Genomic DNA, 21,525 nt, shown 5'->3' with positions numbered 1-21,525 from the left:
TTATTGAATAATATATTTTAAACATAAAACAGGTTGCAAAAAATATAAAGCACCATATAAACCCCAGAGTTTAAAAATACGTATTCATTTTTTTTTCTGTAAAGTGCGTTTATAATTGATTTTGAATAATAGATTTGAAAGTAATAAATAACAACAGCTCCGTTATAATGTAAGGGACAAGTACCGCTGATTAGATGGTTTAGATCACTTCTACATAGCCTGCACCAGCATCAGAAGATCCTCTTTTAGGTAGTTTAGATCCGCTTCTACGGGGGCAGACACTCCATTTGCGCTAAACAGTAGCAAGGAGTTGGGAATGAGTCTGAAATACAGGATTTTCAATAAATGTAGTTTTCCGTATTTAACAATTATATTTTTCGACACTCACTTGCAGTCGAATAGTGTCTTCTCCAGGTCTTCCTCGCCCAGTTTGCCCTCACTGGTGGCCACCAAGCTAAAATCGAGGCTCTCATCCGCCAGGCAAGACTGCACGAACTCAAACACATCGGCTATTTTCTCGTAAACATTGAAAGTGCCCTGGAAATGATTCACCTTATTACACAAAATTCCCATGGATGACATCATCAACAAAAGGCTTACTTGTATAAAGAGTCCGTTGGGAAATTTAACCCTGACTAAGGCGTATCGATACATGCGCAAATTGCGATGCTCCTCGCGTTCCCGCATTGCCTTGGTTCTCAGCATCTGGGACTGGGCAATGGCCTCCGAGCGCAGCTGCTGTTCCTTCTTGATCTCCTCCGGGGCCAGGCGATAGAATTCATCGGGTAGCACAACACGCCGTGCTTGCGACGGAAGCAGAACCTTGATGTTTCTGTCCAGCTCCAGGGGAATGGTCTCAGAGTTCTTGAGCGCCTCCACCAGCGTGGGCAAATCGAGATCCTGTTCCGTCTGTTCTCGGGTCCACAGCAGAAATTGCTCATCGTCGATCTTGACCTCGTTGAAGCCAGCTGCTTGCAGAACATCTAGGGCACCCTCCACGTAGCGCACCTTCTCGCTAAAGATCTTGTTGGACATGCGTATCTTGCAGAACTTCTCCTCCTCGGGATTCTTGATTAGGTTCTCCAGATATCGTAAGAGAGTGGCAATGCACTCGTCGGCCTTCTCCTTGACATTGCAATTGTGGATGATCAGGCAGCCGGTGAGGCCGCGATCTCCTTCCAGCTGCTGGTATAGAAACTCCTTGATCCGGGCCTTCCACGCGCTTTTGGGTAGAATCTCGTCGCTGATCATGGGGCAGCGGAAGAAGACGCCTTCGCAGGCCAGGTTGCGATTGTCACCACCGGAAGCAGTAGTGGATGTAGTGGTGGTGGAAGCCGAGGCCTCCGCCTCCTCCTTCTGGCGACGCTCTGCCTCCAGTTCCCTTTTAGCCTGGGCCTTCACCGCCGACAGCGAGGTGTTGAATTCCCTGGATGTCTTCTTGTCAATGCGAGCCAGTGCAGCATTGGCAGCTGTCCTGGCCTCGTTACTCAGCTCATTTCGCTTGGGCGGCACATAGGCCTCGTATTTTTGGCGGGAACTACTTGAAGGAGCCTCCGGCTTGGTGGAGTTCAGCTTGTGGCCTGCGCCCATCGAGCTGCCCGTGAGCTTGAGCTGAAAATATACTTAATTAGTAAAGAGTTTTCTTAGTTTTCCTGTTTAATTTATACTTTAAAGGCAGCCGCCTCCTCCTTCTTCCGCGAAAAGAACTTCTTGATCTTGGACATGGCTTCTAGATGCGCGGCGAGTGTTCCTTGGGCAGCTTCAACTTGGCCACCGACAATTTAAGCTCCTCGATTTCCTTGAGCGTGCCTGAAACGCAAGACATTATCTCTGAACTAGGGAAATCAACATAAAACTCCGATTTGGAGCAGATTCCTACTTGGCCTGACAAACTTCTCCGTGATGACCTGGCCGTAAACGGACCACGAATAGCCGGCTAGAACGCAGGTTCCCAGGAGAAGGACGATTAGGACTTTCAGCAGGGTGGCCTGTAAGTCGGTGAAGGCAATTGGTCCGTTCTCCCAACGCAAATCGCCGGTCAAGGATTCCAGATTTCCGCGAAGATCGACAGCTGCGTTCAGTGCAACGCCAGCAAATTGCTCCACTTGTCGCGCAATCGACTGCAACGTTGAATTGAACGATTCCACGTAGAGATTGAAACTCATTGCCTGCTCAGGAAGTGTCAACGATCTTGTGTTAAACGTTTTTTCGACGATCCTTTGTTTATATCCGCAGCATTATCCTAATTTTTGTTCTGTTTTTCCTGGTGTGGCTGTTGATGGTCTGCTTTAAAATACCATCGGAGCTACAAAAAATACTAAATTAAATATACCAAAAGTTAATTATCGATAAACTGTAACTGCAATTAGACGAATCACCCTGTGAGCCTGTTTTGTTCGAGTTTTTTTTTGGCGCAAAAGTTGAAATGATTTGAATTTGAATAAGGCAAATGGATGCATAAGAAATTTGTTGTTTATTGCAAAGTAAAACAAATTTTAATTATTCGTCGTCAAAGAGGTTTATTTTACCTGAAAATGTTCAAAGACATCGTTTTTAATGTTTAAAAAACCATCAATAAAACATAGATGTTTTAAAAAAAATTATTTATTTTAATTATTTATTTTATTTTATAAATAAGTAGTGTGTTGGATAACACTGAACGGTGTGTTTTTGGCGCCATCTTTGAATTTAAATTTGTATCTCAGAAATGGGGGAGCATGACTTTACTTAATGCCCCTGACCTCATTCGATTCGCCTTGATTTTTGCACACGCGTCCTGTAAGTAATGCTTGCACCTGCCATTAATATTATTGAGTTCATAAAATACATTAATCTTTGCACTTAAAAATCATTTTGGTCCAATTAATAATTTCTTCCTAATCGGAAATATTTTAAAAATATTTTAAAAAATAACAGTGCAATAGAAATTCGATTACATATATTCTTTAATGAAAGGAAATATTTAAAGAATATATTATAATTTTTTAAAGCTTTTGATTAAAAAAAACCTTGAGATAAAGTCAGAAAATTCAATTATTTTTGTAAAATTATCAGGGAACGTAACTGTTATAAGTTTTATTTTAAAAATCACACTTTAACAGTTATTTTCTGATTTGTAAAGTAAAACTCAAAGAATAACTGTTATTTTTTGAGTTTTATAATAAAAGTTGACAAATAACAGTTATTCGTCGTGATCAAAATAAAACTCAAACTTGAATTATGGCGATTTTGTGGGTAAACAAAATTTAAAAAAAATATAGGTATAAAATATGCGCGGTTGCCTTTTTTAACAAATTTTTAGTAAGTTATAAAAAGCACGGGTATTATGTTTTTTTTAATTATTTCATTTTTTCAAAAATGTCAAGGGAATAACTGTTATTCATAAAAATCAAATAATAACAGTTATTTTTTGAGTTTTATTATAAAAATCAAAAAATAAAAATCATTACGGATTTGTAAACTACAATGGCTAATAAAAATTGTGGTGTATTTAAAAAATTTTTAGGACCCTTCTAAGTGCGTGATTTTTTTGTATGAAAAATTTACAATAACAGTTATTTTCGTTCCCTGAAAATTATCTTAAAACTGATCTGTCTTTTTTCTCCTGTGTGGTTACATAATTATTTCTTGTGGAGCACACGCCCATTATTTATATGCAGGGCCAGCTGTCGTAATTGAATGATTTTCGATCGTTTCGGCAAGTGCTTTTGCTTCCTGTAATTTTCGGCGATTTGTGCTTGGCCATCTCTTCCTTTCGGCAGTGTTCCCTTTTCGATTCTGCGATTGATTTTCGTTGGCATCCTTGAACACGTTTTGGGGCAAGTGATTTAGCCAAGTGGGGACTTGGGGACTTGGAGAGGCGGTTTACTATCAGCGGGCGGAGAGATCACGCTCCAGTGATGCGCTGCGGGTTCAACAGCCAGCCGAAAGTCGAGCGCGGAGGCCAAAGAAGAGAAATCTCTTGCAGCTTATGGCTTCCGTATGCGCCATGCCTCGCGCTCCACTGGCTACGTGGATAAGGAGATGGGGAGGGGGATGGGATGGCGGCGGAGACCCCATCTCATTCTGTTTCTCCTCTTTAGTTTAGGCTTTTGTGGCTGTTTGGCTTTCTGCAACTTCAATTACAACAGCGACAGAGGCACAGACACAAACAACAGATACAAATGTCTACTCTATTTCGCTTTGCTATACTTTGGTTTATTTATGCTGGCTCATTTTTCTGTGGCGACTACTAGGCAAAATGTCGACGACTTATAATTCGAGCAGCGTGTAAGATTTTCCTCCAGCCCTCCACTGGCTTCGGCTTCGTTCTGCTCTGGTCCGTTGGTTTCTGTTTCTGTTTCTGTTTGCCATCGCAATCAGCGGTTGGCAGTCTGGGCATTCGAGTCCAAGGCGTGGCTGGTGAATGTGCCATCATCCCCATCTTGCGAGGCACCAAGACAAGAACTACTCTGTCCATGGCCATTATATCTATCACCATCACGCGATATGTTCTCACTTGCAACCAACCTCCGACTAACCATCATTCAACGTCATTCTCAGCCATTCCCATTCCAGCCCATCGCATCAGTTGCAATTGAAGTTGGCTTCTCCATACCCGCTGCTTTTTTGCGCAATTAAAATTCCACAAATGCCTCGAAGGGAGGGGCAGGGGCAGGGGGGTTCTGCGCACCCAGAGCCATCGAAAGGAATGCAAGACTGGCGCGCATGCGCCGTCGTCCGGCGTTATTCGCATTGCAATTGTTGTTATCAGCCATGCGCCGAACCTGAAAAACTAGTTTCGATTGCCAGCTGAAGACAGAGCGGTGTGTGGCCAAACACTGAGAAGGAGAGAGAAGAAAACTGGTGTCCTAGAGTTTAGAGGGTATGATGGAATGCAGGATAATGTGGTGATAAATTGGGTTTTTAACGAAATTATTTAATTCTGAAATACATTTAATTTCTGTTTGTTTCATTTCATACAAAATGTGACTCCATAAATCAAAGTAAACATTTTTCTGAGAAAAAAATGTATTCACGTACCAAAATAATAAATACATTTGAATAATCCGAATCTTGGGACTTTCTTACGATTTTATTGGTAATGGTAAAATCTTTTCATTCATATTTGATACGAGTTCTTTAAAATCGCCAATTTAAGGAACTCATAACAAAGATTATTTTATATAATGTATATCAAGAAGCTGATACCGTTTCAAACTTCCTCTAAGCTTAAATAAACATGCATACATAGATAAACGTACATATACATTTAAAATTTATTTCACATTTGTTGAACTTTTAACTACTCAGATGGATAGTCAAGATATGGTAGTTTGACTGAACATATAACACGCAATTTTGGTTTGATAAGAAACAGCAGCTTATTATTGATTATTAAAAAAAGACTTATAACTTAGTTTTAGAAAAATAATGTATTTTAATACTTTTGTCGTTAAATCTTTTACACAGTAGTAATAAATAAAAAAAATATATATAATAAGCATCAAAAATATATAAAGTTTATACTATAAACACCCTTTTATATGACTTTATTATACAATTTCGCAAAGGAACGAGATTATATATTTTATTTTACATATTTTACAAGATACTACACCTGTCGATCAGTCTGCTCACCTGTTTTCCTGCTAGCATGCTTTTTGCGCGAATTTCATGGTTGGGAAAGCCAGTAAAAGCCTCATCCATTTGGCCAATGCCTCGGCTTTTCTTTTGTTTTCTCCCGTGGCCAAAACTGGTTGTGCCAATTTATGGCCAACATTGCCGTGACTTTGTGCACGGCTCGCGAAAGTCAAGGTAAAAGACACTGACGAAGCCAAGGGTTTCCTATCCCGCCTTCTGTTTTTTTTTCTCCTTTTTTTCGCTTATATTCTTATCTTCAATTGATAGTGTCTCTTTATTGGGAAAGGAGGAGGCGAAGGAGGGGATTCTGGCTCGCTCATTAAAATTTATGCACAGGAAACGGAAGCGCAGCAGACGACTAGCAGACACAGAGTTGCGGCGTCTCTAGGCCTCCTTGGTCGTTCCTGCGGCCCGGTGCCACTCCCTCCGCCCCTTTGTGCCACAATCTTTTAAGGCTACGCAAGCGGCGTGACAAACAGGCAGAAAGTGTCACTCAAATTGGCCGCAAAATTGAAAGTGATGACACGCCCACACAGTCACGTTGCCTTGCATAAGCAAGCAATTGAATGGGAAGTGCCGAAGAAGAGAAGGAGTTTATAAACTACACAGGCAGAAAAGTCGTATATTCAATTTGAATAATTACAAAAACATTTTTTTTAAGACTTGCACTTTTTAAAGAAAAATTTTAGTAATTATTAATTTTTATGAATGAAAAAAGTGCAAGTCTTAAATAAAAATCTTTGTAATTGTGTTAAATATTTTGATTTTATTATTGAAAATATTAAAGGAATATTAGTTGACAACATGGACTTCAAAGAAGTAAAATCTGCACTACTTTATTTTATTTTCTTCAGTGGTGATACATTTAAAAACCTGGATTTCCAATTTAATAGAAAATATTTTGCTTAAAGAACTTTAAATTTTGAACTATGTCATTTTACGAAATTTTAAGTTTTAAAAATTCTGTTTAAAATTCTGAATAAATGCCATTATATTTACTATTTTTTTCTGAGTGGAAAGGGTGTTTCCATCTTGATTGCCGTTTGTGCTAGGAGTAAATCATGAATGGTGGATGGCATTAATTGTCGTATTCATGGCTGGCACTCGTATCTATTAGATGACTGCACTTGCTGCAATGAGGGGGGGAATTATCCCTCTCTCACCATCCTAAGCCCCAACTACCCCCGCCCCACGATATCTTCACACTTGACTTGCCCGGGCCACAAAGTTCGTTCCCATGAACTTCTTTCTCTGGTGTGTGGCAATCAGACCGCTCTCTATGCATAACATTCTCCCATCCATCCAACCAAGTATCTCTTTGTGTGTGGGTTCTGCTGGCAATGACAGTTTCTTGGGCTGCCCTGAGACTTTTGTCTTTAAGCATTTCCCTCAAATAACAATTCACACACAGCTTTTCCAGCTCCCATGAGCGTGGGAGTGAGAAAGAACCCGAAACCCAAAAAATAAGAAAAAAACGAAACGAGGAAAAAACGCAGAAATCCAATCCGCTGAACTTCAAGTGCTCTTGGATTTGCTGAATAAAAAAAACAACAGCAATAATATTCCATCTAGCGCGGCCGGAAGTCGCCAAAGTGAGCAAGAAGAATTTGGCCCCCTGGGAAATTTCAGCACCACATGCAAACCTAATGTATAATTTCGAAATGTACTAATTACTCTTTCAGAATTTTGGCTTTCCCGCTGGGGACCTCCTGAAGCTTTGAAATACTTAAGAGACTTTCTCGTAATACCTTTTTTTTGTAAGCCTCCTAATGGTGTCCAAAACGTCGCCTTATTTGGGCCTGGGATACTTTATTGCATCCGCTCTTTTGACTCACCTGCGTGGGTCGTAATGATGCATTTTCTATATGCATTAGTTTGATAAGGGGCTGGGATCATAAATTCTCTGATGCCGATGCCCCAAACATGTTTAGCATATTCTTTCGGACCAGAACAAACAAACGAGAAACGAACAACAAGTGGCTATCCCCAAAACATGGTGTGTGGCTTCGTAAACTCTTTCCATATTTTGTTTTTTTCTCCTTTTTTCTGTTGATTCACTTCATTTGTTTACCCCACACAGCAGATGAAGTTTCGTGGGAAATATCGCGCCAGTGCAGGCAATGAACTAATTAAAAAATATAACATTGCCCTGCCCTGGAGTTCTGGAGTTCTGAAGTCTTTTGATTGTGCAATTGAAAACCCATCCTATCGAGCTTCCTGAGCCACTTGAAGATCTTTTTTGGTTTAGTCATTTCCTACCCGAAACAGAATTTCAATTACAGCGCCGGAAAAGCGGGAAAAAGCATTTCGACAAATTGGCAAAAGACCGAACGACCGAAGTCCGGTAGCCGGTCTATGGTTTACAGTATCTATTATGTGGCATTGGTCGGAAAACAGACCAACGATCATCGACGGAACCGTCGTCGGTTTCCGTCCCTGTCCACTTCCGTCCGTTTTTATTGTTTTCGCACCTCGCCTTCCGTTCGCCTGGCAGCGGATATTCTACTTTACATAAGCGGCATTTCCTCAATTTTCCCGCTCTTTATATGATTTATTCGATTTGCCGTTCTGTTTTGCTCGCCGCTTTCTCCACAGATCAATAGGTATATTATATAGTTTGGTAATCGGTTATAGGAAATAGTGATTGCCGCAATGGATTAGAATGAAGAAGCTGCCAGCCAGAAGGCAAAGACCCAGTAACAGACACATATATTGCTCTGAGGGAATCAGTTATAAGTGATATTATCTTTTTTAAAAATCACATATACTTACTGATCTCTTCCATGGGTAGAAGGTCCTTAAATGCAGTCTGCGAGGGCTCTTCATACAACTTCCGATATTCGTTTAGTAATATCTTCGATTTAAGACGCACAGGTTCTCTGAAAGCTCCTTCCTCATCGTCTTCCGTTAAGGCATTCTCCTCCTCCGTGGAACTCGGGCATTGGCCCATCAGTTGAAACAGATTCTCCTGCGATTTGAGAAGAATCTCACGTGCCTCCCGCTGCCGTTTTTCATAGTCCAGGGGACGAAGTGTCTCATCGACGGCTGAAACCAAGGCCTGTTCGATCACCAAACTCTGATCACACTCCGGCTGAACAGAGTTCCGAGGCATTTTCGATATGCAGGTCATATATAAAGAACTTACTGACTGATAGATCTTTACGGGAATAAAACTAAGGGTAAAGGTTTAGTAAGACATACCCATTACAAAATATTGACTTAACCTTTACTAACCTCTTGAAAAAGTTATTGCCTGTCTGCATTTTGGATTTTGTGCTGCTAACTATAATTTCTTGATATGTACTTAATTTTGATTAAAATGTCAGGGCAGTTTATGGTTTTTAAAGTTCTAAGAAGTCACTTTAAAATCTGGGAAAAAGTTACATTTAAAAGCTTTTATTATTTTAATGTATAAGTGGGTTTACCAAAAATAATGATTTTTTATTTCCTCGAATTTTGTATTTCTATTGAAAAAAAGCATTACAAAATAATAGGGTAATTTTTTTTAGAAATGTCATAAAATATAAATAAATAATAACTATGAAAATATAAAATTTTTTTTAGTGAAAAACTGGTTTATCTACTCATAAGAAATATGTATAAGTAATCAACAATATTTTTTTTCATTTCATTTAAATTCAATTGATTAGTATTATTATAATTTTAACAAAATTTCAACAAAAAGAAACAGAACCCTTTAAAAATTTATCAGCATATATTTAATCTTAGATTTTTTTATAAGTATATATAGAGATGAAATTCTAAGAAGCTTGAGCCTTAAAGTGTATTTGTTTATGACCTGCCCAAATTCGAATTGTAATTGGAGTTCAAATTCCTGTTGTGACCGCTTCGAGGTCTTTTTGTTTGGATGCAGCGGCGTCAGCTGGTGGACAAGGCTGTGGACTGTGCCCCTGGTCGTGGCATGTGTCAGGTTGCGACATCTGTTGCTGTTTGTGTGCTGTGTTTGGGTTTATGTTTTACAAGGTAACAGCCGAGCAGGGAACTCGGGTCTGGTCGGTCTGGCTTATTTGTCTCACTTCCTTTACCTTTAACTACATCCCGGATGCTCCCGAAAAACCGACAGTCAAACTGCACTAAATGCAAACTTACAAAACCCAGCGACAATGAGCCACATGGAGCGAAAAAGCAGCAGCAGCAGGAAGAGCATCCAAATGTATCTCTGTATCTGTATCTGTATCTGCGTATCTATGCATCTGTGTATCTGGCCATTCATAGGAGGCACAAAAAGAAAAACCCAAATGAAATGAGCGGATGCACGGGCGGATGGAGCGCTTTGAATTTGTATATATGCCATCGCTCTCTCACTCGCCCACACACGGATGTATCTTTGTATCTATCCGGGTTCTATTTGACTACCGATGCTGATTATCGTTATCCGTTATTGTTATTGTCATAATTGTTCCGTTGCGTTTTTTGCAACAGCTGAAATTTAAATGGGGAAATTTCGGAACCATCACAAAAAATTTGTATGGAGAAAATTTTATTTTTTCGGTCTATTAGATTTCTTTTTAATTACCGGAAAGAGTAGGCCTTAAATTAAGGCACAACCTTTAGTTAAGTTTGTTCCCGTTTTTATCGAATTTTACATTTTAGTTATTTATTTAATTAACCATTTAATAAATGAAATTTAAATTAAAAGGGTTTTTGTAAACACCAACTTCTAGTGTTATTTCTAGTTATTTGATTTCCCATATTTACTGTGAAGTGACTACCATTTTTGGCCATCTGTATTTCCCTATTTACTATGAAGTAACTCCAGTTTCCCCCATTTACCCTACCTCATTAATCACATAGACGAGAAAAGTCTTTGGAAAATAAACACTTTTCGGTGATCTATGTATGGCCAGGGCCTAAACAAATGTTAGCACTAACTTCTGGCCAACAATAACAAAGAGTTTATTGCACTTGTCTGTGTGTGAATGTGAATGCGAGAAGTGTGGGGCTCATCTTCGTACCCCTTTCCACCCAAAATTTTCAACTCAGAGCATTTGTTGGGACTTAATGATGTGCTAATTGGGCAAACGTATATTTCACTTGTCAATGTGAGTTTGTCTGGGGGAATTGTGAAAGACATAAACAGAACATTAAGTCCCAAAGAGAGCGGAATTGCTCAAGACCCGTGCGGTATGCTTTTGTTTGGAATTATTTCAGAAGTGTCTGCTGGCCAAGGAGACAGGGATTAAATAAACTACAAAGTTGCAAAGTGACTTTGAAAGGCAACAAAGGAATTTTCGTTTAGGTTATTTATAAGAATTTGTAGTATTATTCTAAAATTAAAAACTAAAATCTTTGTAATTTTGTAACAAAAAACAACTTTTAATTTTAAATAACAGAAAAAAACTTTCTTTTAACTATGCTTTTAATAATACGATTCAATAAACCAAATACTAAATATATATCATGTTAATATTAACGTGTTACCTCTATTTAAAGGTATTTACTTAAGCATTCCAGTTAACCTTTCCAGTCATGCCTCAGTTAGTTATCAATGTATAGTAACTAATGACATTTTATTTTTTTATCATTATTTTCGACAGCAATAAAAACACCAATTTGTTCAGTTATAAAATTTCATTTTATATTTTCTTCAGATGCGAACTTATCAAACTAATAGGACAGCATTTTACTTCACTCATTTTTCCATTTTCTCTCAATTCTCTCGTCTAACATTTGAAGTGAGAATTGAGAGCAATCTTTGACAATATTGAAATGCAGCACCTTATGCCTAAGACTTAACTAACGAGAGCACTAGCGACTAGGCATTACAACTAGGCGAACTAGGCTAGACTAACCGAATCCTAGAGATATGTACAACCAGAGATATGGGGTGCATCGGGTGAGACACCTATGAGAGCAGGGCCATTGCTCGGGCGAGTCGCACCCGGAAGTCTCGGTAGAGCATCTTGCCGCCCACGGGAACGCGGCACAGGTACATATCGAGGCTCATCAGGCAGAGGGCCTTTCCGTTCATCGGGAACTTCTGGGGCAGTTCGGCCGTGACCTCCAGTCCCTCGGACACGGCCATATTGATGAGCCACTTCCAAACATCCGCTCGCGTCCAGTCCCGCGGATCCAGGGGCAGGCCATCGGAGCCCATCGGATGCAGCAGACTTGTGGTTCCATCATCGCCGCTCATCATCAGTCGATTGTTGTTGTCATCGGAGGAGGAGGAATGGGAGGCACTGATCATGGTGACCCCACCGCGGCACTTGTCCAGCATCTGGTAGGGATGGTGCAGGTGGCGTCTGGAGGTCGGAGTGCTGGTTCCATTGCCATTGCCCCACATATCCTGAACCGCGTTCACCTGCGAGAGGTCCAAAGGTGGCACACGTCCGGCGTACTTGGGATAGCTGGCCTCCACTTGCATTTCGCTTCCGTTCGCTTGGCTTTTGTTCTGAAAGTGGAGTAAGAATTGCTGATTAATGGATGTGAATCATATATTAGTGTATGCAGGGGCGAGAAAGCGGGGCAGTGGGGTGGTTAGTACAACGGAAATGCTTTCACAAGCTGGCAATTGTTTTAATCGCTACAACAGCAAAAGCAAGAAACAAAACAAGCATATAATATAGTATAGTACGAACAATAATAATAAAACGAAACATCATAAGTGTGATGATCCCAGCGTTAAAACGATTATGGGGTATATTAGTCATGAGGTGGTAATTTTAGGATTTTTAATATTTCATATTTATTTTCTATTCCTTATCATTTCTTTGTAAGATTTAACTTTGAGTCCAAACAAAATATTTTGTATAATTATCTCGCAGTAATTTTATTTTTAGAAACAGTTATTATTTCTAAATTCCTGAAAAAAGTACAAAGTACATTTTGTAATACAATGTAATAAATACGATATTGTAAGTGTGTCTGGTATTCGGCTGACCGTTTCGGGACTTCCTTTTCGAATTATATTTTGTTATTATTAAATCTGACCTTGTTGCCGGAATGGGCGGCGTCAGCGGATCGAGGCGGATCGCATGCGAAAGGAAGCGCTGAATAATCATTACGAAGCGGCTGTCATATCGATCGGCGGTCACATTTGAATGGGCGATGGGAGATCCGGGGGGCGGGGCAAGGGGAAAGGGGCCCGCTATATAGCCGGCATGTGGCTGACATAGCTGACATCGCTGACATAGAAACACAGGCCAAGCTTCGATTACGATTACAAACGAGATGGTCAGAGATCAGGGGAGTCCGGAGTCCGGGCCCCAGGAGGTGGGGTCGGAACAGAGTGGAGCGGAAATAATTACCAGCCCAATTGGCAGCTGCGAATGTGGCGAGCAAAACAAAGAGCCACCGAAATGGGAATATGGCAGGGGATCGGGGTAGAAAGACAGCAAGCGAAACATCCGCCGACGGATCATAAAAGGTGTCAATGCGAATGTGGGTAAGAATGGGAATGGGAATGGCAAAGGCAATGGGCATGGAAATGGCAATGGGAAGAGAAGCCAGCGGAAGCCCAGCGACGAGATTTCAAGCTACCCGAAAGGGAACCCTAATAGTTTTCCGGAATAACAACTCCAGGGAGCTTCCGTTTAAGGAAATGCGTAAGGAGTCGCAGCGGTTTTAATTACACAGTTCGTTGCCAGCTCAAAAGAAATTCCCACGAAATGTTATTCGCACAGAGAAGAGGAAATGGATAATATTTTTATCAGAATTTCGGAAAAAATCACTAATATTAAAAATCATTTCCTTTAAAATTTCATATACTCATTTATTTCTTAGCCCAAAAATAATAAAAAATAAATAAAAAAATAATAATAAGTGACAAACAGGCAGGGCAATGAACCCCAGAATGCAGGTGGAATAAATGGAACCCTTATCGAATCCCAAGTTAAGATTAATCAAATAAAAACACCTCTTAACGAGGTAAAAAACTAGTGACGACCGCACCTTCAACATACAAAAGTTCTGATATCAACATTTGTGACGAAAAATTATTACACTCGTCATTAAATAGACTTTCTAATATTTTCTCATTCGGCCCGCCCTAGCAAACTATTCCAGCATTTTTCCCTTCACAGGCATTTTCTATTGCAGCGTGCCGAATGAGAAAATATTAGAAAGTCTATTTAATGACGAGTGTAATAATTTTTCGTCACAAATGTTGATATCAGAACTTTTGTATGTTGAAGGTGCGGTCGTCACTAGTTTTTTACCTCGTTAAGAGGTGTTTTTATTTGATATCAGAAGTTTTTGTTTGTTTACATTTGCTCTCATAGGAGCTAATATATACATTTAAATTTAAATTGGTCAATCATAATTTTTAAACTATTGTATTTTAACAAATTAAGTTAAAAAGGCGTTGAAGTATTTCAAAATACCTTTTAAACGAGGTATGGCACATGTCTGTACCTTTAGTAGTGTAGAACTTACAAACTAACGAAATTTAGCTATTTTTAGCTTTTTCCCGCTAAAGTAGCGGCTTTTTTTAAAAGTCGTAGAACAAAAGATTCCTATATGGAACTCTTAAGTGCAAATTTACTGATTCCATGACCCTAAAATACAGTTCGGATACCCTCCCACAAAATTCAATACTCAGGGAGCGTTAATTGTTCGAGCTGGCAAAAGTGGCTATTTTCGTATAAAAATAACTTTTAAACGTGACTTTTTACAGTAATGTGTTATATACCAAAATTTAAGGAATCTCAAGGGCTATACAGTTTAAGGTTTTAAGGAAAATCGTTAGAGCCGTTTTTGAGAAAAATAAAAAAAAGTTTTAAAAAATTGTCTTTTGTTCATATTTTTTTAATTATTACATTTACACAAATTGCATATAGAAGGCGTTTATAGCATTTAAAATTACCTTTCAAACGAGATGCAGCACAAGTCTGTAGCTTTAGTAGTATAGAAGTTACGGCTTTCCGATTTTTAGCTATTTATAGCTGTTTTCCCGCTAAACTAGCGAGTTTTTCCAAAAGTGGTAGAACAAAAGTTTTTTATATCGATGTGATGAACGTCATATAAAATTTTCAAAACTTAAAAAACATGTTTTGGACAAACTGACAAACTGACAAACTGACAAACTGACAAACAGAATTAAATTTTCATTTTGGGAAGACGAAGAAAATCTTATTTTGGCTATAACTTTTGAACGGAGCGTCGGATTTTGACAAACGACCCCTCATTCGACGGGTATTTTCAAAAGGAATACAAGTAAAATATTGCGAGGGGGCAATTATCCCCACCGGCCCCAACAGCTCCAAATTTCGAAATTTTCACTTTTTCACTTTCACCGCTCTCTCTCCAAAGCAAATTGATTTTCTTAGAGTCTTGGTATGCAATCCTGTTAGTTTTTGCAATACCTTTCGATAGGTGTATCATTCATTATGATCGGACCATCACAGTAGATTTTCATTTCTTCGTGTATATATAGTAGTCGCCTTCGCACACTCTCCTGGTGCGCTTCGTCACTACATGGACTGCCGTCCATAGTGATGTAGAACGCAGCCATTACGGCCCACGCCTATCAAACAAAAAGGTGAATCAGACAGCGGATGCCGTAAACTATTTCGAAATCAAGTAAGGCGACACTTCAGACACCATTAGGTAAGAACAACAAAGCCCTAGAAGAACCCCCCGGTGGAGAATGACCCATAAAGAATCTCTAAGTATTGCCGATCTTCAGGCGGTCCACAGCAGGCGAACTCTGTAGTTGTGGCTGCTCTACGAATTCAATTATTTTATTTCATTTCAATTTTAATTCAAAGACCAAACAGGGTAGCCCACCCGTGAGCCATAAACAGTGTAAAATATTTTTGAATACTACTAAAAATCTTCCTCATTACTCTATTACAAATTTCTATAAATGTGAAGAATATTTTTGAGTTTATACTTTCAATACTATTAAATCTTAAATCTCTTTACAAGGTCCAATTTTGTTTTGTTGTCAGGGGAATGTTCTATACTAGAGCCTACAATAAATAGCATATGGGACGCTCCATATCAACCCGGCCACCCCCCTTTTTTTTTAATTTTCTATGTGGACAGTACCACATTGATTGCAAAGCCCCTTGCTTCCAATATTTTACCTCATACCCATTTTTTCAATGTTACCACTCTTTCGCCGTATAATCGCGTAAAAAAGAAAACACAAAATCATTTTTATCCTGCGAACGAAAGAAACAATTGGCATGGTTCAAAATCAGAAAAACCTGTCCTTCCATAGCCGGTTACGAGAAAAATAATAGATTTTATTAGACCGTAGATGACCAAGCGATAGCGTTTTTAAAGTCTAAAAGTAGGATTTCGTCCAAAGGGCCAGTCTGCAAAAATACCATTATATTTTTCTCAGAAAGCCCCATATTTAACGGATTTTATGCCACTGATTTCAAAGTGGGATCTCTCTTGAGGAATTAGCTATGAATTCTTTTGTACGTTTTTGTAGTAGTTAACTGTCAGAAAAAGCTAATAAGTAATATAAAATAATCGTATATGCTTTGGAAAAAATTAACAAATCAATGAAAAGAATTCATAGCTAATTCCTCAAGAGAGATCCCACTTTGAAACCAGTGGCATAAAATCCGTTAAAACTCGGGCCTTTTGAGAAAAATATAATGGTATTTTTCCAGACTGGCCCTTTAGACGAAATCCTACTTTTAGACTTTAAAAACGCTATCGTTTGGTCATCTACGGTCTTAAAAAATCTATTATTTTTCTCGTAATCGGCCATCGAAAGACAGATTTTTCTGCTTTTGAACTATGCTGATTGTGCCTTTCGTTCGCAGGTTAAAAATGATTTTGTGTTTTCTTTTCAGCGCGAATATACGGCGAAAGAGTGGTAACATTGAAAAAATGGGTATGAGGTAAAATATTGGAAGCAAGGGGCTTTGCAATCAATGTGGTACTGTCCACATACAAAAAAAATCAAAAAAGGGGGTGGCCGGGTTGATATGGAACGTCCCATATGGCATTGACATTCGAGTTGATCGGCAACTCGTGCTGAGCACGCGTTGTTTTTCACGCTTCGCTTTGTTTTCGGTGGATGGTGGAAATGGGAAAAGGAAAAAGGAAAGGGAAATGGTTTTCAGTTACTATTCGGTTGACAAAAGTCAATGGCAGGAAGTCGGGTCGTCGGCGCAACGTTCGCATATCCGCTGTGCACAGGATGCACTCCCCCGCCATTTGTCCCTTTTTCGCTTTTTCAAGGAAATGCCCGCAAATACACTCGCACAAATAAATGAGGAAATGCGCCAGTTTTAATTACATTCACGAAAATATAGCACCGTTCTGTTCTGTTCTGTCTCTCTTCCCATGCTACTTACTTAGTAGCTGCCACTAAACCGACACACACACGCAACGACTTTCGACTTTAAGTGTGCAAAAGACAAGGAAACGTAAAAAAATCGTAATTTGAAGTTCGTAAAAATGACGCGTTTCCTGTCATTTGGCGAGCACTTTAAGTGCGTAATTTGCTATCCGCCAAATATATGTGATTCTCCGGGTCCCGAGTGTGTGTCTTGTCTGTTTTGTCGGCGGGTGTTTATGCCCCACAATTTCCTCTTTCTCCAGGGTTCCCTTTTCATCTTTCAAGCGGTTTCCGCTTAACGAAACAGATTCTTCTGGGCGGCTCGCGGTTTTTGTGAATTTATCCGGGAGCATGACACGACATATAATTTCACAAAATTAAAGTTAATAGTCTGCTTTCATATTATATATTTCAAAAAATATTTATAGAACAAATTGTAGCTCATCCAAAACTCCTGAACAGTAATAGGATGTGTTTTTCAAATGCTACATTGTTATTTAATATTTAAATAAATAAATCATTTAAAACCACAACTTTATCAGTTAAATAATATTGACTAATCAAAACCGAAGGAAATCCCAAAGTGTAAGCTATGTTTTCACATCCTCTAAAAATGTACTTTCTTGTTTTGTTAATTTGTTGAAATTATATTCCTCTTGGCTAGCATTCAAGGCAATAAACTCGTCCATTCATCGGAGTGCAGCAGACGACAGATGATAATCTGCTGAAATATTGTTAAAAATAAACATTTCTTGGTCGTCTAGCAGTCGGGCAAGCGAACCGGATTCCATTTATGCACATGCTGCTCTTGTCGTTGTTGTTGTGACGTATGTTTGCTGATATTACAAATCATGTAACGCCATCGAGGCAGCGAAAATGCATCGTCTGCCTGACGTCTGCTATTGCCGTCTCAGTCTCGGCCACTGTCCCGCTGTCTAGCCGTCTCTGTCTGCCCCCAAGATCCCCATTCATCATTTCCCCTATGCAGAGAGAGAAATCTCTATAAAAATCTAAAATATGATAACAAGTACTGGGTTGTAAGATACATTCTATTAAATACATTTATGATTTAAAAAACTATCAAGACAAATTAAATTTTGAAATTTTCTAGGAAAAATAGCATTACTTTTTAAGAACATATTTCCGAATTTAGGAATAAACATTTCAACTATGTTTAAATATTAAAAGACCTTCCTTTAACTTTATGTTCTAAAGAAATAATTATTTCATTATTTTAAAGAATAAACCTATATATTAAAAAGTTGTAAACCTTTTTCTCGCAGTGTCTGGCACTGTGGCCCCCAATGTGTGATGGACGGATGTGTGACGACTTTCGGTCTTGTTGTCGCTGATGCGTTTAAAAATATAAGTACTGTGCGGCCAAATGGCGCCAAATGCATTTCGAATCGCTTTGAGTCTTGTCAAACGTGCAGTAGCCAAGTAAATTAAAAGGAAAAGGAACATTGGGGGCCAATGGAAGGAGGGGATGTGAGTGTTCACGCCTCGCACGTGTCACCGCGAAGTGAGGCATTGCAGCCGGGCGGCAGCTTTTTTCGCCAGCTTGGGTCAGCAGGAAGTCCCAGTGTGGCCCCCACTCAATTGCCTGCTACTCATATGGCTTATCAAAAAGAGCGGCATAGTCAGAGGTTTGTCATTTCCCTCTTTGCTTTTCCTTGCAGAACCGGAGCTGAGTCAGCTGGGAAATTAATTAAGCGGGCGAGGCCAGGTGCAGATCGTTCGGTCCTGCAGCTGCAAAGATTACACAGAATACAGAGAGAATGCCTCTCCTGCAACCCTCGACGCCTCTATATCCTTTGCGCATGCGCGCGCATTCGATATGAGCCATAAGCCCGAAGAACAGAAAAGAACAGAACAAACGAGAAACAGGGCAATAACTGGGGTAACCACGAAACCATCCAGCCGAATGCATCTTTATCGACTTGGCCACAAAATTTCTTTTTGCAGCTGCCGTCTTGGCATTTTAAGTGTCGCTTTGTGACTCCACAGAACAAAATAATATGGTATTTTGGGATCAGTAGAGAAGTTTGAGGTGGTCTTTCTTTTGAAACAATAATTATTCTTTGTTCGCCCAAAGTTAAGCTTAATCCTCTAAATTCTAGCCTTGGTAGCTTTATATTAACAGAATTTCCCATTGCATTGGTCAGCCCGACTTAAAGATACTTTTAGATCTGGCTTAAAAACTCTTCGTTAACTTTCAATTTGCTACTACTACTCGGTTTCGTTTTGGCTTAATTATGAATACACAAGTTTGGAGGTCAATTAGCCAGAGTCACATCAAAACAGACAGGCAACTTTTGTCGGTTTGAGTGCAAGACAGCTAGCAACTATAAAAGCCAAGTCAACTTAAACCTTCGAAATGTTTTTCGGTTTTTTTTTCGTTGTGTTATTTAGCTTGGAGTGTTAATGAGGGCCATATACAAAATATGTAAACCGACTTACCTTGATCAAAAAAATGTTAATCCAACAATAGTTTGTCTTGCGAATCGCCGGCGAGGTTGAGTTGTTGGAAAAATTGTTTTGCGTATTTTCAATTTTTCAGCCTATATTATTTGTTTGGTTTCGGTTGATTTATAAATATGTTTTTAATGGTATTGGCTTTTGGAAATTGCACTCTGCCTTAGCTCTCGCTCTCGAAATGGGTTTGTATCTCTCGGATACGTTTCACAACTTTTGCAGCTAGTAACGTATTTTTCACGCTCTGAACTACTTTTTCTATTTCGCTATGGCTCGGGTTTTGAAAGTTTTTTGTTGCTGCTGCAATTGGCTTCGTTTTTCACTTAACACGAGTTGTAGTTGTGGGGTATTGTTTTGTATTTTTGTTTGTTTTGTTATTTTTTGGGTGGTAAATCCAGTTTGCCAGTTGCAATCGTCTGGCGAACTGCGAAATGTATCTTCGTATCTGGCGGACGAGTGAGTAATGCGCACTGCAAAAGTATCTGAAGCCGAAGGTATCTCTATCTGAGTTCTGTTCACGCGCGCTCCACGTTCTCAAATGATTGCGATCGTGCCCGTGCAGCGGTTTTTGTTGACTGCCCTCTCACTCTCTCCGAGCTCTCTCTCTGCGCAAGCGCACGCTCTCCGATTTCTCCCGGCTTCTCTGTGGTTTCTCTCAGCTCTCTTGGCCAACAGCTGCGGACAAATTTGTAGATCGTATACGACTGAAAAAAATTCAGAAATGAATTTTAGATTGTAAAAGATACAAATACTTAAAGCAAAATAAATAATATTATTGCAAATAAAATATAATACGATTTTTTATAAGCAAGACAATTTAGTTGCGAATATTAAACTAATATTAAATTTATTATTAAAAATATTATTAAAAAATTAAATTGAAAATAATTTAAATAATAGTCCTATATTAACATATATTTAAATTGTGGTTCCATTTTAAAAATGTATCTTATCTATCTGTATATTATTTTTTTTCAGTGTACCCGCATTTCGGGCAGTTTTTACTGTTGATTGAGTCAACAACCGAGGTCAATGGAAAAGAGGTTTCCGACGTTTGGGACCGGAGGAAACAAAATAAAACACGATCATCCCTTGGCCTACAGAAATGTGGGTTAACTTTGCCTGGCTGCGTGAACTTTTTGTTCAAGGATTAAGGGATTTTAAAACAGACTTTATGGAATTTGTTTTCTTATTTATGGGGAGATTTGAAAAAGAGTGCAGTTTAAAAGAACAGAGACAATGGCCTAGGTTAATCCCTGCATCCAAATGTTCTAAAATTCTCTTTGGGAGCTGATGAAGTATTCAATTCGACATACTATTCTTAGTCTCAGTTTGGTTAAACAGTTTTTTAAAAATTAAAGGAAAGAACAATGTTTTTTAATTTTATAAGAGTTACAGTTTTTTGTCACAAAAATGTCCACAAATGAGTGTAATTTTTTAAATACTTATAAACCATTATGTTTACCCGACAAAATGGAATTTATTAATGGTTAAAAGTTATCAAAATGCTCTTAGTAATCGCCCCAAAATTAAAGTTTTTGATATTAGATATACAAATATCGTGAGCTTAGCATGAGCTTCATAAAAACCCAAGCTAATTTTGATAAATTTTCTTACTTGATTTTTATTGACAGTACTCCGATGACAGTGCTACTCAACGCTTGACTTGTCACCCAATTTATCACCATTTTCATTAACTATTTTCAAAGATTTATCATTTTCCCCTTGCACTTGTGCATTCATTTATTCTGTGACTCACTGAATCATTAATTTCCTTGAACATTCCTAATTATGCAGCCAGCATTGATCGCCGAGTAATTACAGGAAATCCTTTTCCTGCCGCTTACTAAAGAGCATTTCAATGTTTTGCGGCTGACACGCATGCCAAGCAATTTCTGTATATCTCTGGAGATCCTTTTTGGGGATCGGAATCGTAGCATATGGCATATATTCTGTGGGTCAGCCATGTGTCGAGAGCTGTCAAGTGCGTGCTCGAATCCTTTTACTGCTCGCGTGAAGCGGGATCAAGCCGATGATCGAGTTACGCCAGCTTACTTGGAAATTTTATCAGCAGTTGCAGGACCACGCCCCCGCCCACGGGCACGCGTACGCCCTAAATAAGGTGCGGATGGAGGATCAGATGCACTCGAATTGCAGCG

The 21,525-nt window shown here is 39.1% G+C and overlaps 4 protein-coding genes across 4 annotated transcripts; all 4 read right to left on the bottom strand.

Annotated features, from left to right (window-relative positions):
• Positions 1 to 93: 93 nt before the first annotated feature.
• Gint3 (GDI interacting protein 3) lies at positions 94 to 1,809 on the bottom strand. Its single transcript, XM_017158418.3, has 4 exons — positions 1,668 to 1,809; positions 601 to 1,611; positions 389 to 537; positions 94 to 322 (listed from the first exon to the last, which is right to left on the bottom strand). Exons 1-4 carry the CDS (start codon positions 1,722 to 1,724, stop codon positions 211 to 213), a joined length of 1,329 nt encoding a protein of 442 aa, XP_017013907.2. The 5' UTR covers positions 1,725 to 1,809; the 3' UTR covers positions 94 to 210.
• On the bottom strand, positions 1,397 to 2,289 carry LOC108068693 (uncharacterized). The gene is made up of 3 exons (XM_017158419.3): positions 1,880 to 2,289; positions 1,668 to 1,809; positions 1,397 to 1,611 (listed from the first exon to the last, which is right to left on the bottom strand). Exons 1-2 carry the CDS (start codon positions 2,163 to 2,165, stop codon positions 1,730 to 1,732), a joined length of 366 nt encoding a protein of 121 aa, XP_017013908.2. The 5' UTR covers positions 2,166 to 2,289; the 3' UTR covers positions 1,397 to 1,611; positions 1,668 to 1,729.
• Positions 2,290 to 7,707: 5,418 nt separating this feature from the next.
• LOC108068660 (uncharacterized) lies at positions 7,708 to 8,929 on the bottom strand. Its single transcript, XM_017158352.3, has 3 exons — positions 8,857 to 8,929; positions 8,395 to 8,795; positions 7,708 to 8,339 (listed from the first exon to the last, which is right to left on the bottom strand). The coding sequence occupies exons 1-3, from the start codon at positions 8,883 to 8,885 to the stop codon at positions 8,251 to 8,253; spliced, it is 519 nt and encodes a 172-aa protein (XP_017013841.2). The 5' UTR covers positions 8,886 to 8,929; the 3' UTR covers positions 7,708 to 8,250.
• Positions 8,930 to 11,209: 2,280 nt separating this feature from the next.
• Positions 11,210 to 19,914, bottom strand: edl (ETS-domain lacking). Its single transcript, XM_017158409.3, has 2 exons — positions 19,352 to 19,914; positions 11,210 to 12,037 (listed from the first exon to the last, which is right to left on the bottom strand). The coding sequence occupies exon 2, from the start codon at positions 12,008 to 12,010 to the stop codon at positions 11,489 to 11,491; it is 522 nt and encodes a 173-aa protein (XP_017013898.3). The 5' UTR covers positions 12,011 to 12,037; positions 19,352 to 19,914; the 3' UTR covers positions 11,210 to 11,488.
• Positions 19,915 to 21,525: the final 1,611 nt, after the last annotated feature.

Source organism: Drosophila takahashii, chromosome 2R, assembly GCF_030179915.1.
Source record: "Drosophila takahashii strain IR98-3 E-12201 chromosome 2R, DtakHiC1v2, whole genome shotgun sequence".
NCBI lineage: Eukaryota > Metazoa > Arthropoda > Insecta > Diptera > Drosophilidae > Drosophila > Drosophila takahashii.
Note: the sequence above shows the minus strand (reverse complement) of the source record. Positions and strands in the feature narration are given on the sequence as shown.